The following is a 16677-nucleotide window of genomic DNA, read 5'->3' as shown; positions in this document are numbered from 1 at the left end:
CTGGGGGCACTTACAGTTTGGTGTATTTGAGTGGTGTACGTGCTCTGATCTCGATTTTAAGAGCTGCATTCCTAGCTCTGGTGTGCATGGAGGGCGTGACAAAGTGTTGGGAAAGGCGGTGCAGCACTGTCTGATACTGTATTTGGATCAGTCTGGGTGTTTATTCTGAGATATGTAACTGGCCCAATTTCTTGCCTGATGGGTAGGTATTTTTGGCTCAAAAGAGTTTTGCATCTGTTCTGGGATCACAAAAGAAAAGTGTTGGAGAAGAAGGGGGCGTACAGGGCCAGTGTCTGTTATGTGTGTCTGAATTCTTGCTGTCAAGGCAAGGTTTTGGAAATGTTGGAAGGCCTCTTGATCTAGGAATCCCTAAAAACCTGTCAGCCAGGCTTAGGGCTCTTGAAGGTATCAAAGGAAGTATGGTATTGTCATGGGGAAAAAAGTGCATGGTTTTTGAAACATTATTTCTGTTACTCTTATTTGGGGCCAGGGGAAGGTTTTAAAGGATAGTGGCTATTGTTTCATAGGCTAACTTCCTGCCCTTCCTGACATTTTTTGTTGCAGTGAACCTTAATATTTACCACTGCATGGGCTCTTTGTACCTTTTGTGGGTTTTACTGAAAGTCCATTCTAGATTTATGACAAAAGCACGCTGTTGCTGTATGATTTAAGTAACTTGTTCAGTGTAGGAATAGCACCAATAAAGGATTAAAGCAGTCAGGTTTGAACATTTGTCCAATTTCTAACAACTGAAATACTGCCTTCAGGGTCTAAGGATGATAACGGGATAGCAGTGTGTTTTAAACTTCTGATGGCTTTTAATGCTTGAAAAGGCGAAGAAAGTGATAAAATCAGGAAGCTGTTGATAATTGCCTTAGAGAATGAAGCATGGCTGGGGGTGAGGGTCCAGGGGGTGTAAGAAAAGTGGCTCTGGAACTGTGTGAACTGTTTTCCTGAAAAATGAGGCTCAACTCTGCTGTGGTCTTTGTTGTGCTGTGCAAGTCACGACTCTTATTTGTTTGGAAAATGAAGGGGTGAGTGGGAATAATAAAGGTCTTTTCTCACAGTTTTTATTTACCTTCCATAAAAGGCAACAAAGCAGCAGGAAACATGTTACCTTTGGTTTCTTTGAATGCTTGTTTGTTTAAGGAATTGAGCGTGCTAAGGTGCAGGGAGTGTAAAATACACAATGCATTGCAAATGTGATGGTACTTTTAACAACTATCCCCTAGGTCTGTCAAGATTTAAGATTGCACTGCTGTGAAAGTTGAATGAGATTACAGGTTGCAGTATTAACCTTCAAAACATATAACAAACAAAAATATACTTCTTCCTATTTTTCATCAAACTTTTGAAACTAAGTCATCCAGCTGCAATGGAGAAAATAGGGTCATTAATGGGATGTCTATGCTGCTCTACCTCTGTGTTTCTTTTCTCTGTCGCTCCTATCATACCTGTCCCAGCATTGTAAATTTCTGTTGGATGTTTAACTCTTGTGAAATGCTTTATTTGTTGTTTTCAGGGTACTGAAATTTTGAAACAAACATTTTCAGTGGAAAACCCTCAGCTTCCCTTCCAGGCTCACCAAATGTGAGGAAGAGATTGCATGGAATAGCTCGATCAGCTTTCAGAACTGCAGGCTCAGCTAGTCCAGCGTGTGCTCTGCCTAAGGCTAAGGATGGATGCAGTGATCCTCACCTCATCTTTATGCTGTGCTTCACATGATAATAAATAAAATCAATGAAAGGATACAGATTGTTCTATGATGAAGACCTTGTGGGGTTTACATGTGTCATCAAATTCCTCAAGAGCAGAATTATTAAGTGGCTGTCATACCTCATGCACAAAGGGCAAAAATCTACTGGGATGGATGTTTTAGGGAGAGTGATGATAATGTATCACAGCTACAGCTTCGGAGACTGGAAGCATCCTGATTAGCATTTTACCCTTGTCCGCTTTAATATTGTGTATAATCATTTGTTGTCTCCCTTCTCTCAAGCGAAGGTACAGAGCGTGCTTATGTTTTCATATGTTTTTTCTCTTGACAACAGTATCAGGCTACTATCTGGGAACTTTGTGTTGAAATAAAGATGTTATTAGTCAGTGTTGCAAGGAAGCAAACGACCTTAAAAGCACTCTCCAGCTGAGTGACGGTTCTGAGCTGTTTAATTGTTATAGTCGGTTTGAATTCTGTTGTGTCAGCTGCCTTAGGCTAGATTGAAGATTAAATTGGTTACATTTGACTTTCCCATGAAGTACGTAGACCTATACTTCTGCTATTAAGGCAAATGCATTTCTCTTAGAAACTAAGTAGGTAATAAAAAATTAACCTTTTTAATACCAAGAGGCATTAAATTACAACCTCATTCAATATTTCTGGTTGAATAATTGTTCAAGTTCTAGCTATCAAACTGTATGAAGCTAAATTCAGGCATTGTTTCCCTCTTCCTTTCTTGTGTTATACAGTTTCCTCTGATGCACAACTCATGCTTCCCTCCAGAGACAAGTTGATTGTAGGGTGAAGATATTACTCAGTGCCTTGGTTTGTAGTAAAAGCACTGAAGGGAAGAGGGAATACGTGAAGTAAAAAGGAAGGAAATACTGAGCTGGAGGAAAGACCTAGCGGGAACTTGGAGAGAGCTGATGTCAGCAGTTGAGGTGAGGGAGAATCAGGGATGGATAGAAGAGGAGAGCTAAACCTCACGCTGTGTGACAAGAACCCTTTTCATGATACGTGTGCAGAAGAGTTTTCTACTGTGTAGGCAGAAAAAGAATGGCATAAAAAAAAGAAGCTGCAAGTGGTGAGGAAGAAAAATGAAAATGCTTTCAGCAAGAAGTTACGAACCTTTATTAGTGAGGGTGGAATCTTACCGGGTTATGTGGGGGAATCCTCTTCATAGGGAAAGCATGCTCACAAGCGACTCTCCTTGTCTGAGTTAGCTGAGTAAAATCAGAATTGATATCAACTAGTAAAACATCAGTGTCTCAACTTTTTTTTAGGACCTGTAAACTTCAGCACTGCTTGTTCTTATGCAGTGCTGTAATGCTGATGTCTCACAGTGCATGATTGTTATAAAGTTTTTTGTTTGTTTGTTTTGTTCTGCTTTTTTCTTCCCCTGAAAAGGAGGGTTCTCACTGGAAGGCTTTGGTTTTAGAGCAGTAGGATAAAAGACAGTTCTGTAAATGCTATCCAAGATCTTGTATTTGCAATGACATGGCAGTTGTAGTCATTTGGTCTGACTTGCTGCACTGAGGCTTGAGAACTTGCCCTGTGCTTGTACGCTGTGAGCTCCAAACTTCTGTCTTAAGCTTGACTGTTAATAGTCTTCGTAAGTGGGACATTCATATTTCTTCTGTAGATAAAATTAACCACTTATCTTGAACGTGAGCAAAGACTGAAAATCTGTTTTCTTCATGAAGAGTTGTTGCTTGAAAAAAGTAGTATTTATTTTCCACTTCTCCAGGGTTTAAGTGCTTCCATTTTGATCTGTAAAGTTGTTTCTGGACTCTTTTGTTTTCCTGTGGTGGCTTGAGGAATGTTGACAAGAATTACGGATGTTTCTATTTCTACAAGCCTATGTGTTCATATTGAGCCTGCTGGAATTTGTTTTACACAAATTAAATCCATACCTTTCATGTGGGGAAAATATTTGCCTGTGTTTAGTGTACTTAATGGTAACAGCTGGGAGTATGTCCAGAATTTTGAGAATTTATTTTTACCGTTTATTTTCTCGTGGTGGGCCAAATTTTCTGCTTGAGTGAGTGAGGTTAATGGAGTTGCATGCTGTGAGAGTTTGTTCCTTTTAGCAGCCAGGACTGAGGAGCCCTTCTCCACTGTCAGTGCTGCTCTGACTGAAAAATGTCAGGCTCTGGCTATGACTGTGTTGCTGCCTAACAAACAGCTTATTGGAAAAATGGCAACAACAGTGAATCAAGTCATTACCTGTTCTTTGACTGGGTTGTGAGCTATCCTGTGGAAGGCAAATTGCATGCTGATAACTAAGGTAATCAGCCCCGAGGTTCTGAGTTTTTCTTCTCCGATACAATTTTCAGGGCAAAGATAATGCAGGGAGATGTTTTATTTTAATCTCCTTTTAATCCATTTCCCAACAACTAAAGTGGTTTAAATGAAAGGAAATAACTTCTATGGTGGTGACAAATATTTGGTTTGTAGTGCCCCTGCCCCGGGGTCAGCTTGGTGGAGGTGACAGTGGGCCCTCGGGCTGCGTGCCGGGTGCTAACAAGAAAGAGTTAAGTGAGCCGTTCCCTGTCATCGTTATGATTTTCATCATGAGATTGAATAATTAGCCATTATTCTCTCAGCTTTTTCCACTACAATGAAGATAGAAAGATTTTATGATCTCTTATTTAAAATAGTCAGCTGCCTTGCCCTGCCTGCCCTTTTTGGCAGTGTGTTTTGACTGGCCTGTCGAATCATCCCTTGTGACAGACCTGCAGGGTAAGAGGCAGGTTGATGAGCTGTGGCACGCTCGGACTATTAGAAAGGTTGTTTTTACTCAGAGTGCTGAACATAAAGGCTATTTACCTTCCCATGGCTCATTCTGCAGTTCATGAAGCTGACAGTGGTGGGTAGGGGTGGCTCAGGAGGGACAACCTGTGCTCCTGAAGATACTGCTCCTGGGTGCGTGCTTGCTTCTGTCACTGACATTTTTGCTTGACCCTGGGCAGGCCACTTGGGATTCAGTCCACGCACCGCGGAGGTCTAGCGGCAAAGGTCCAGCTGGCCTCATTAGGAGCTGAGTTTTTATCTGTAGTGCTCTCTGCTGACTCTTTTGCATGAAACAAGGTCCACACTTACCATGCTTATTGCCACACATTATTATTTTATTTTTTTTAAACTGAGCTCTTTTGGGAGCACTACTGCATGGACATATACAAACAATGTTTTCCAGAATGCGATGTAGATTGCAGTATAATATACTACTTCAATCTGAGCGCACTTTTTCTTCATTGTCAGTCTTTCTTTATACAATATAAGCTTCCCTCCAGTTTCCATTTTAATTGCTTTGTTTACGTTCATGACTAGGGTACCAGATCCTGAAGATTTTGGTAGCTTCCTCTTCTCCAAGTCAGAGGTGCCCCTTTCTGTTCATGCCCCCTCAGTGTTGTACCTGACTCACCTCATTCGGGTTTAAGCTGGTATTTGTGCCAATATCTGTAAGGGTATGTGTGAACACCTGCCCATATCAATAAGGAAACTTAGGTGTTCTGGTGTGAAACTGGAATCTCTACGGTAACTTAAACAGAAAACATACTTGTTTTAAAGTATGTCAATGTGCACTAGCTTATTCTGAGAACTTCACATGAAATGTCGCATATGTGTAGTACCATGCAAGCTGAATGAGTTGTCACTTGATAGTATAGACCTGCACGTATGGGAGTAAGCAATGTGATCCCGTGGTAGGGGACCATGGGACCACTCAGAACTGGCTGCTGCCATAAAATGGCTGCAAGGCATAAGGGAAACTTCACTCCCTTCCTTAATTGCATTCTGAGACCAAATTATGGTTGATGTTATCTCTTGTGCAACTTTATTGAATCCAGTTTTTAATGGTAGATCTTAATAAGGACCAACTATGTTAATTTATTATCATCTCCTGTTCTAACTGAGGATTGTCTGTCTGGACCCTCTGTGTTCTCGTACCAGCAGATGATGAGCTTAAATGGTGGGTCAAACCCAAGTGTGGAAGATGCTCAAGCTAATCAGAGGTTGTGAGGTATCTCTGCAGGTGTTTTATAGCTGTAGCATGGAAATGCTGAAGATTTAACAGGCTGAATGTATAAGAAGAACAGGAAGTGACACAATGGCAATTCGTTTTCTCTGAAAATACAGTGTGCACAGAGGCTGCGGCAACCTTAATTAGATTTTCAGTTAAAATATTTTTAGCAGGGATGAGAAGTTCAGCTAATTGAATCTGTTCTAATTTCCATCCTCCTGTTTGTCATTTTTTGCTCTTCATTTTGGGAGGTATCTCAAGAAGCAGCTCTCATTGTTCTCTGCTGATTACAGTATGTGACGACAGATGGCAGGCACCATGCTGATGTGCAGGGTAGCTACACATAAGCCATAGGAGCTCCCACCTGTCTTCGTTATAATGAAACTAAACTGGATCCAGTCCAGTGACTTACGACTGCCTTCCCTTTCTCCTCTACTCCATCCGCTTTAATATGAGAATGTTTGTTTGTTAGTAATGCCTCAAATCTTCATATATTACTGCAGTGAACTGTAGAAAGGCTAAAAGAACCGTGTTCTTCCCTCAAGAGGTGCAGTTATTTAGACTGTCAGTTTTTAGCATCCCTATGGTTAGTTTTATATGTTATTGTGACTTTGTTTCTTAATTTTATTTTTTTCCCCTGTGTTTCTGGCTGTTTGATTACTAGTTAATGCACAGGGACCTGGTTCTGGCACCTGTTGATCTACTAATTTCAAATGTGAGTTTGCCCACACAGAATGATATTGACAACAGGTTTTAAAGAGACCGTAAGTCAAAGTGACTGTGTAAAGGTAAGCACTTAAACGTGCTTTGTGTGTTAGAGAAGTACTGCTGTGGCACCTCTCTAAACCAGTAAGTCTTCTCCCAATTTACCTGCACACTACATGCGATCCCAGGCTTAGGTGAAGCTGGCAGTAGTTGTAGCTGCTGCTCAGTTCTATCCTGGCTATAGAATTGCTGTCTGAATCATGGAATAAATGTTTTGGCAGTTTCTGTAGGTCTAGATGATTGAACACTCTGAGGACATATATCCCAGATATTGAATAATTTTAGGTGTTTTGGATGTGAAACTTGCAGGTTTTAAGAGTCCTTCTAGCTAAATCGATTCCAGAAGCATTCAAGAAAGGATTTTCTGAGAAAATTGGGCTTTATGCCTGCCTATTTCTCAGAATATCCTGAGTGAAGCAAATGGCGAGCTTTTTGTAGGAAACCTATTTTGAGATATACATGTAGTCTGCTTGAAGGTCTTTAGAAATCTATGTTAATTCGAGGTTATATTCAAGCTGCTTTTGGTGTTAAGCCAAACGACCTTTTACAAATTCCTGTAACCTGGGAAGGTACAAACACAGTAGACCTTCAGATTCTCCAGAGATCTTTGTCAAATACAGAAGCTTAATAGATTGCTTAACTGAGCCATGCCTGTGACAGTAGTCCTTAATTTATTGTTAAGACCTGTGACACCAGTCTTTAATTTATTGTTAAGGAAGATGGTCTGCATTTCAAAGAACAACCAGCAGTTTTGTGCCCCTTAAGGAGACCTTGTGATTTGAGTGCCTTCTTGGGTCAGATGGAGGGAGAAAAAAGAATACAAACTGAACCCATAGGGGGAAAAAAAAAAGTTGACTTTCATAGTGGACATTCAGTCCCTGCTGCAAATGGTATCTAATGAATGAGTTGTGAGCTAGGTTCCCTGAAGTTGAAAGGGCCACTGTTTGGTAATCCCACCTTTAGTTGGTTTTGTTTCATTTTGTTTGAAAAAGGCAAGTTCATGTTGTAGACCCTCAGTTTTGGAGGGAGGCTGGTAGGTTATGGGCAGATTGTGGTAAAGCGTGGTCTTAGGCATTTTTGAAGATTGCCTGAAACTGCAGCAATTACTGCTGCTCTAACCTAGGGCTTCTCCTTAGCTAGTTAGGAAGGGATGATTTACAAAAGGAGCAGCAGATTATGCACCCTGGTGTAATGCATGTATTTTCATCAGAACTTGATCCTTAAGAATACCAAGACAATACTATTTTTATATACCTTTTGGCAAATAATCATCATTTGGTCAACTGAAACTAAGTGAAATCAGGTCCAAGATGGCTCACAGTAAATAATAGAAAAAGAGGGAAAACTCTTCTGTTTGGTATTTTAGAGATTAAACACCTTTGACTCTGCTTTGAGAAGACCAGTGGGTTTAGTTTTGAATGCACTGAGACTTTAACACAAGAGAATGCTCCAAATGGAACGAATTGGGGCTTTTTAATTTCCAGTTAAATAAAAAACTAGTTGTTGTCTCTTCCTTCTTGCCTTCTACCCGCTTGTCTCCATGGGTGGGAAATTCATGCAAGTGATCCCAGAAAAGGTTGGAGAGCTGAGGCTCTTGAGGGCTGGCACAGAATGCTTTGCCATAAGCAGGCATGTCTATACAAATTGAAAACTGGACTCTGGGTACAGATAAGTGCCTCTTTTGATATGTGACCTAATAAAGAGTTGCAAACCTTCAGGGAGACTGGTCAGACATGGGCTAAGCATCCCTGATTAGGAATGAATTTCCTGCCAGCTAGCAAGATTTGCTTAAAAAGGCTTGTTAGCTGCTAAGGGTTCTCCAGGTGCTGCAGACCCTTTCTGATCCTTAACAGGGAGTAAAGAGAGCAGTCACAGCTACAGGCACTGTTGGTTTGGTCACCAAATAAAAGTTCAGCATGTGAGCACTGGGTCAAAAGCAGAAAGTGGAATATGAAACTATTTTTCTGTCAGTCTGAATGTTAAACAGAAGTCAAGGGACTAAAGCATAATGCTTACAGCACTGAGCTGAAGAACCACCTGTGATCTGTGAATCTCCCCTTCATGCTTTGCACATTCGGGTATGCACACAGAGGGCTAACAGTTAGGAAGCATTTTGTGAAATTTCAATTTAAAAGGCCATTTTTAACAGAATGTGAAGACATATGTCAGCTTTCTTGAGAGGGGAAAAGTGCCTCACAGAGTTGTTGTGAAACTGTCCTTGTTTACTGCATCCAAGTGTTATCTTATTGGAAGTGATACAGCCTTTCTGGAACCATAGTTCTTTTGAATACCAATTTTTAGTTCCATTGTTACCTCTCACATTTATTTATTTATTTTACTTCAGGGAGAAGTGTCTCCTTCCTCTCCAACTGGCACTGGAATCGAAGAGCGTGAAGCTGGCCCAGCAGGCTCTAGCAGGGATGCAGGTATGGATCTCGGGGGGAGAGGAGGGAACAGGAAGGGGGTAATAGGAAAGGTAGCAGGTGCCAAGGAGATCTAGGCTTTTCTTTTGAAAAATACTACAGAAATATGTCTGTCTCCTGGTGGATGTAACAATGACGTTCATGTTTCTGTAACAGAGTTCATAATCTAGGGTGCAAGTAAAGGCTGTAGATTATGTGGAAGCTTAAAATGTTCTGGAGATACATAGGAGTTCCTGGCTTTCAGCATTGAGATGGAGGTGGCCATTCCTTGTGTGGCCCTGTGCTACTCTCAGTAAGCCTTACCACTGCTTAATTTCTTAAAAACTAAACTGAGTCAAGTGATGAAGAGGTCAATAAGGGGTCCAGGTGCTGCATTTCTTGGGAGCACTCAGTCAAGATAAAACTTATTATCCTTTTACTCTGTCTTACTCTGTCAATGTGTAGCTGCACATATGCTTGGATTCTGTAAGAACTAGAATTGCAAGGTTTTGGTGCCATAAGTAAGTGTTAATGCCCATCTAGAAGAGTAAAAGAGTAATCCAGACAACAAAACAGTTCTTCTGCATTTAAGATACATGTAGATTCATTAAAAATTAAAAACAAAAACAAATAAACACGTGGGGATACTATAAAAGTAGGCTAGAAGGACAAATGAGATGAAGTACAACTTGCATTCAGGAAAGGTAGGTCACAGGATCACAGAACAGTTGAAGTTGCAAGGGACCTCTGGACGTCACTTGGTCCTATCCTGCTTTTCATGCAGGACCACCTGGAGACAGATGCATGGCACCATGTCCAGGTGACTTTTGAAGATCTCCAAGCAAGGAGACTCCACAGCCTCTCTGAGCAACCTGTGCCAGTGCTCCATGACCCACACAGCGAGAAAGTGTTTCATGATGTTTAGATGGAAACTTCTGTTGGTGCCCGCTGTCTCTTGTCCTGATACTGAAAAGAAACCCATCTCTTACCACAGAAAAGAGCCCATCTATGTTCTTTTTGCACCTTTTTTCCTTTTTGTTCAGGTATTTACATGCATTAATAAAATCCCTCTGAGCCTTCTGTAGGCTGAAGAGGCCCTGCTTTCTTAGCCTTTCCTTGTAGAAAAGATACTCCTGTATCTTAATTGTCTTTGTGACCCTTCACTGTATTGTCTCCACTAGCTCCATATCTCTCATATCAAATTAAATGTCTTCTCCTTTTGTATAGAAAAACATATTTTCCTTGTACACTGACTTGTATCTTGTTAGGCTGGATGCTGATAAAAACAATTGATAATACTACTGGGTGGAAACTCTTTGAAATATTGTGGGTTAACCCCAGTAAGCAGCTAAGCCCCTCACAGCTATTCACTTGCTGCTCCACAGCAGGATGGGGAAGAGAACTGAAAGAGCAGAAGTAAGAAAACTTGTGTTTGAGATAAAGGCAGTTTAATAGGCAAAGCAAAGCTGCACACACGAGCAAAGTGAAATAAGTAATTCATTTACTACTTGCCATTGGCAGGCAGATGTTCAGACATTTTTTATTACCCATTACTCATTTTTTTTGCCTCCCAGCTTTTATTGCTCAGCACAATGCCATACTGGTAGGGAATATTACTTTTTTGAGCTGGGGCCAACTGTCCAGGCTGTGTCCCCTCCCAGCTTTTTGTGCATCCCCAGCCTATTCATTGGCAAGGCAGCATGAGGAACAGAAAAGACCTTGATGCTGTGCAAGCTCTGTTCAGCAATAGCTAAAACATCAGCGTGTTCTCAGTGCTGTTTTGGTCACAAATCCAAAACATAGCACCATGTGGGCTACAGTGAAGAAAATTAACTTTATCACAGCCAAAATTAGTATAAGTGCAGAAAATATAAAGTGGGAATGAACCAGTGAAATGTGCTACAGACTTAAAGCTGGGAAGGAGCCTGGGGACAAAAGTGGTGCAGAATGTACAGGGTAAAGTGGGCTGCTCTAAGTCTGGTCTGGGACTGAGCAAGGTTTTGTTCCTGGGAACGAAGTCAGGGTAGTTTTGTGCTGCAATAGGAGCTTCTAAGAAGGCTGGTTCTGGGAAAAGGCTTTAGTGGGTCCATCTCTTGCAGGATGCCTGTCACCAGTGAGAGGTACCTGTGAAGGTGGTTCTGGACTATATGGAAGATGTGTTTCCCGTAGAACTTTGAGGAAGTAGTGCCACTGGCCATGTCCTCGTGATGTTTTACCAAATCACAGAATGGCTGAGGTTGGAAGGAATCTCTGAAGATCACCTAGTCCAACCCCCCTGCTGAGCAGGATCACCTAGAGCACGTTTTGCAGGATGGCATCCAGGCAGGGTTTGAATATCTCCAGAGAAGGAGGTTCCACAGCCGCTCTGGGCAACCTGTCCCAGTGCTCTGTCACCCTCACAGTAAAAAAGTTGCCCCCTTGTCTTGAGTCAGAACCCCCTGTGCTTCAGTTACACAGTTCTGATTTAATTCTCCCTTCTTATTAAGGCTGAAAACAGTTTGGGGATGAGCTGTTACAGTATTTGAGAGTGTCAGTCTTGCTGGAGAGTTCTAACAGGGCCTAGTCTGTCCAGGTTCAGTGAACGTAAGCAGGGCTTTAAAACAAAGCAAAAGCAAAGCACAATAAACAAAAAATAACTACAGACAAAAACAACAAAGCAAAAAAAAAAAACACAATAAAAGAAACAAAAACACAAAAAAGAAAAGCAATAAAAACAAAAAAGCAAAACAAACAACATCCAGTAAAAACAAAACACAAATCAAAAATCAAATAAAGTACAAAAAAGAAACAATAAAAAATATACAAAAACAAACAACAAAAAAAAAGAAAAAATACAAAGAAAAAAACAAGAAAATAGCAAACATACTTGAAAAAAGCAAACCAAACACAAAAGAAAAAAAAGTAAAACAAAAAATGAACTTCAGAGAAAGCATGAAGAGAAAATAGTGTTCTATGTTGACAGCTGATAACTGAGGAAAGCTTATGGTCATGAACTGGCTGTGAATAAATTGAGGCTGCAATGTGGACGTTGTTTGTTTTTTTTGTTTTTTTTTTAGAAACATGTTGGTCCTTATGGAAGAAGTGTGAAATAACTGAAATCTTGAAATTGGATGTGGTTAACTCAGGGATGTGAGAACATAACACGAAGAGCTGTTAAGTGATGCTCCAAGTCCTGCTTTCAAGCATGAAAATAGGCTTCCACAGAAACCTAGTGACAGTCTCCTTGATTCCACAAATATTTTCATGCTGATTCCTCAGTTATCCCTCAGCCTCACATATACCCAGGTGCTGGGAGACACTGGCTCTGGTACTGGCTTTTTTGAGGCAAAGGATATCTGATCGGTCTGAAGTTCAGTCAATCTGTATTGAACCCACTCCTGGGTACCCTCCCACACATTTGTGGTCCTTGTGCTGTTTACTTGCTAGCAGTGTTCTTCCTTTTGAAGACTTGACGGCATCCACAGTTAGTCAGCTTTTGAATGACACAAAACACATCTTGTCAGTGATCAGAAACGCCACCTCCACCATGCTTTTGTTCTGTACCTAATAGAATTTTAGACACCTGAGTCTTTATCTCCTGCCAGGCAGGGTATCTGCTAGCCAGAGGCCAGGACACTAGTCTGAGTGTTTTGTTTTGTTTTGCTTAAATTCACTTAGAGGGGATGGGAAGCATTACTTGGAGTGGTTTGTGATCTCTTTTTTTCTTCTGGACACACAAGAGGTGGGGTGGGGAAAGGAAATGCTGGAATGGCAGCTGATTTGAAAGATGTTTACTCAGGGCATGGATTTCTCAGGTTTTGCTGTGCTTTCATATTTGATGATACTGGATCACCTTTAAACTTGTACATAAAACCTAGGCACTGTAGTACCAAATGTTAATAGGTTTTGGTGTAGCGGTTTACAGAAGAATTAAAGGTATTCTGTCTTCAACCTGTGCATTGCCATTTTCTCTCTGCAGAAGCTGCTGTCTGATGAGAGGTTTGTATCTGTGGAAACAGACTCAGATGAGAAACAGTTGCTTAATCAGATGCTGAATGCCGTCAAAGTGACTCCTTCGCTCAACGAAGACCTGCAGGTTGAAGTGATGAAGGTTAGTGTTTCACACACGTCAGTGCTTGCAGCAGAGAGGCTGTGACTGAATGCTGGGCTTAGCAAACAAATTAGCTGTTGCCTTGGAAATCTTCACCTTAGGACAGTATTTGATTCCTTCCTTCCTGTTGGCAGATGTCAGTTGTTTTCATTTCTACTCAGGTTATGCTTCCCTGTGTTAAACAGGAGGTAGGTTGTATTAAGAGTCAGTAGCAGTTCCAGTTTTAGCAAACTGAAACAGGGCAAGCAATTCACTCTATGGTATTTCACGTGAAAATGACTTGCAGATATGGAAGTTGGTGTTTGGCATTAGTGCTCATGAGTTGGGCTGTGCAGCCTTGTAATTTTGGATAATCTGGATAGGTGCTTCCTATCTTATTAGCTATATGTTCCCTTTGTAAGATGCTAAGGAGGGTGCATCGTTTGTCTAGGCACCAAAATGTTCTTGGACTAATGCATAAGAGAGCTTATTGCTTTGAATACTCAGTGAAAACTTTCATTTCTAGAAATGCTTTAGCATTCTCCTGGCTCGTGTTAGGAAGCCTAGGTGCCAGGAGGTATCCCTTTGGAAAGGTGATGCTGTGAATTTTCCTTGCCATGTCATTGGGTTGGGATATGACTTGATAGTATTGCCACAAAAATTTGTACTGCAGAGTTTGTTGTGCTGTAGCTGATCACTGGTGGAAACCCCTCCAGAACAAACCTCTTTTTCGGCTGTTTGCCATACCTACTACTGATTGATATGCTTGAGCCTACTTGTTTGACTGTCCTTTACTTCTGAGTGCATAGATTGGGCGTCTTATTTCTTTTCTACATATGTCATCCTTGTCCTAATGAATGTATGTTATTCACTGTTGAATGGCTCTGTACTAGCTGTACTCTGCCAACGAGGCCGACTGCCTGGTTTCAGCATGTGCTTTGTGCCAGAACATGCAGAAGGTTGAGCCTAGCAATAGAGAAAAGGGATGAGCATTCTATTCTCATTCTATGGAAGCAGGATTTTGCCCATATACAAGCTTAATTTGAGGCACTCACATCTGCAGCCCTGATCAGCCTCTTTCCTGCCTTCTCTTTGAAGTGGAAAAGGAAAAGGGTTAAGAAGTAGCACTTCTGAACTGCCAGTCTCTCTTGGTATAGAGTATTTTTTTTTGCAAGCCACTTTTTTTAAGCTTTAAGCATTTCAGATTCTCAATCTTCAGGTACACTGTTTCTTTGAAAACTGATACATATTTGATACATTGGCCCCACACTGAGAACAATATGAATTCTATGTTTTCCCACAGTTACTAGTGAATATCTAGTAAAGTTGTCTTGATAAATTAAAAAAAAAAAAAAAAAAGAAAAAAAAAGGTGCACTTAAAAACAACAACAAAAATCAACATGGTTAGTTGCAGTTTACTGCAAAAGAAAAAGGGGGACATGGACTTCATTCCACTGAGTGGAAACATTAATGTATAAATCCTTTCCTAAAGTCCTGTCTAAAAGAATGGCAAAAATGGATGTATGGTAAAAATGAGGCCACATCTTTACAGCCTGGGAACAACATAAGACTTGTATTTTGATTTAGTTACTTAAAGAGGGCCAAAACCTGTAAGCAGGGCAATTAAAATTCTAGAGGCATTGCATCTGAGACTTGCCTAGAAGCCAAATTAAGCAAGAGATCTTTTTACATTGTAACCTGAAGGATACGGATGCAGTTGCAACACTTGAAAATATTGTAGGTAATCTAGGTCTGGCTGAGTGGTGGTAAAGCCTTCAGGGGGCTTAAAGCAGCTGGTCTCAGCAATGCATTTTTATCCCTAAATCTGTGCTAACTTGTGTCCTGAAGGCAGCGTGTGATTGCACATTAGACTGGGTTATTCCATCCAGAGGAGCTTTAAATACATTTTTATGCATTGCAGATCTCAGACACCCCTGAATGTGAGGTGTGTGTGAAAGTGGGTCAGCAGTGATACAGCCCTGGTTCCTTGTTGCTTGCTGCACAGTTGCACAAGTATTGAGAATGTAAGCATCAAGGATTCCAACAAACACAGACATACAAACTGCATTGGATTTCCCACATACTAACAAAAGCCATCTGTGGTATATGAGACTTGACTGCTTTTAACTGTGGAGCCTAGTATGTCTTTAGAGTATCTCAGTGATTATGCTGTCTGTGTATTCTCAGTATCTCTAATACATTTTGACAGCGATTTATAAGTATTTTCACACTGAGAAGTAAACAGGGGTTATTTAAGTGCTTTAACTCATATTAAAATGGTGCTGAGAAACCAAGGAATCCAGAACGTGCGACCAGAGGGAGCAATGCATCTGACACAAGGCTGCCTTAGCATTCACCTTGCTGTTGCCATGATACTTCACTATCACACTGAAAAGTCTTCTCATATACATAGTGCCAATTTGTGCTTCTAATATGCTCAGCTGGCTGTGTGAAGGGAATGGAAAATAATGCAATCCTACAGTACCTTGTTGTTGATCTTCCTGAAATCCATCAATAGCTTGATTGCAGTTTAAAATGGAATAATCTGAATATTTTTAGTTGCGTATCTACATTGCATTATTCATGTTAGTTGGGAAGGGAGAGATATATTGATCACTAATCAAATTCCATTTTTTATCAGTGATGCACCAAAGTGACTCACTGCTCTATTTATATACACTTACAGGTTTATAGAAAAAATAAGGGCTGGGGGGAGTAACTCAACTTTACCTTAAACCAACAATACAGCCCAGAAAAGGTGACCAAAGTCAATCAAGATCCCGCATTGGGCACTGTGTTACAGGACAGAAGTTGAAGAATTAGGAAGAATCTTGTTGCATGACACTGCAAGAAATGCCAGGATGTATTGTGTGTTGAGGATTAGGGACATTTTGTTGACCTGTGCTCAAAACAAACAAGCAAACAGATAGTCTGCAGCAGAAAGTGGTACTGGGCAAGTTCTTGATTGAAGGTAAATATCATGGGTTTGGTTGTGGGGTAGGGATCCTGATTTCTTTCCCAGTTAGGTGTTTTTTAAATTCTGCAGCCAGAATTTAAAATGGCTGAAGTAATTCTCCTTTGTGTAACTAGACCTTTGTTTGCAGGAACACATATGCTGTTGACAAAAGCACTATCAGATGTGGCCAAATCAGCAGTGGAAAAAGAAACTGAAGTGACTTTTGTTTGACTTTTGGTAATTTTTCAGTTGGAAGAACTGGAATTTAGCTTTGTACATAACTCTGGTGCCAAAGCAGGTGAACCCAGTGTGAAGGAAGAGGCTAGGATGGAAAGAATCCAAAGCCACAATGGCTTTTTTCCTCTTTCCACTAAAGTTATAGTGACTTTCATTTATGATTTGACAACCTTCTTAACAAGGCAGCACCTCTACCTATTTATCTGTCTGTTATAGCTTTTTTCTAAGTAACAAAAAGGGGGGAAAAACGTTTAATGAATAATTGCTAATTATTAGATGAGTCATCACCCAGAAATAAGCTCTCCAGATAAGCTGGATATGCTGTAATGTGGTGGGAATTGACAGCAAACAAGCACTTTTTTTTGTTTTAAAAAAAAAAAAAAAGGCGTGATTGAGCTTTTACAGTTCTGAGAAGATTAATTTATTTCTGGCTACTGTGCTTGTGATGTTTTTTTGAAATAGACTTGTAGATCTTTTGGAACCAGAATCTGTTCTTCCAAAGTGGCTTCA

At 40.6% G+C, this 16677-nt stretch overlaps 1 protein-coding gene across 8 annotated transcripts in view; it reads left to right on the top strand.

The window, feature by feature from the left end:
• ARFGEF3 (ARFGEF family member 3) overlaps positions 1-16677 on the top strand; it is an 89178-nt gene that overhangs the window by 7169 nt on the left and 65332 nt on the right. For all 8 annotated transcript variants that reach the window (XM_072035980.1, XM_038176927.2, XM_072035977.1 and 5 more), the window contains exons 3-4: positions 8848-8929; positions 12864-12995. In XM_072035980.1, the coding sequence (XP_071892081.1) occupies positions 8848-8929; positions 12864-12995 (214 nt within the window). The remainder of the gene's footprint in view (positions 1-8847; positions 8930-12863; positions 12996-16677) is intronic.

This window comes from Anas platyrhynchos, chromosome 3 (genome assembly GCF_047663525.1).
Source record: "Anas platyrhynchos isolate ZD024472 breed Pekin duck chromosome 3, IASCAAS_PekinDuck_T2T, whole genome shotgun sequence".
Lineage (NCBI taxonomy): Eukaryota > Metazoa > Chordata > Aves > Anseriformes > Anatidae > Anas > Anas platyrhynchos.
This window is presented reverse-complemented; position numbering and strand designations above follow the sequence as displayed.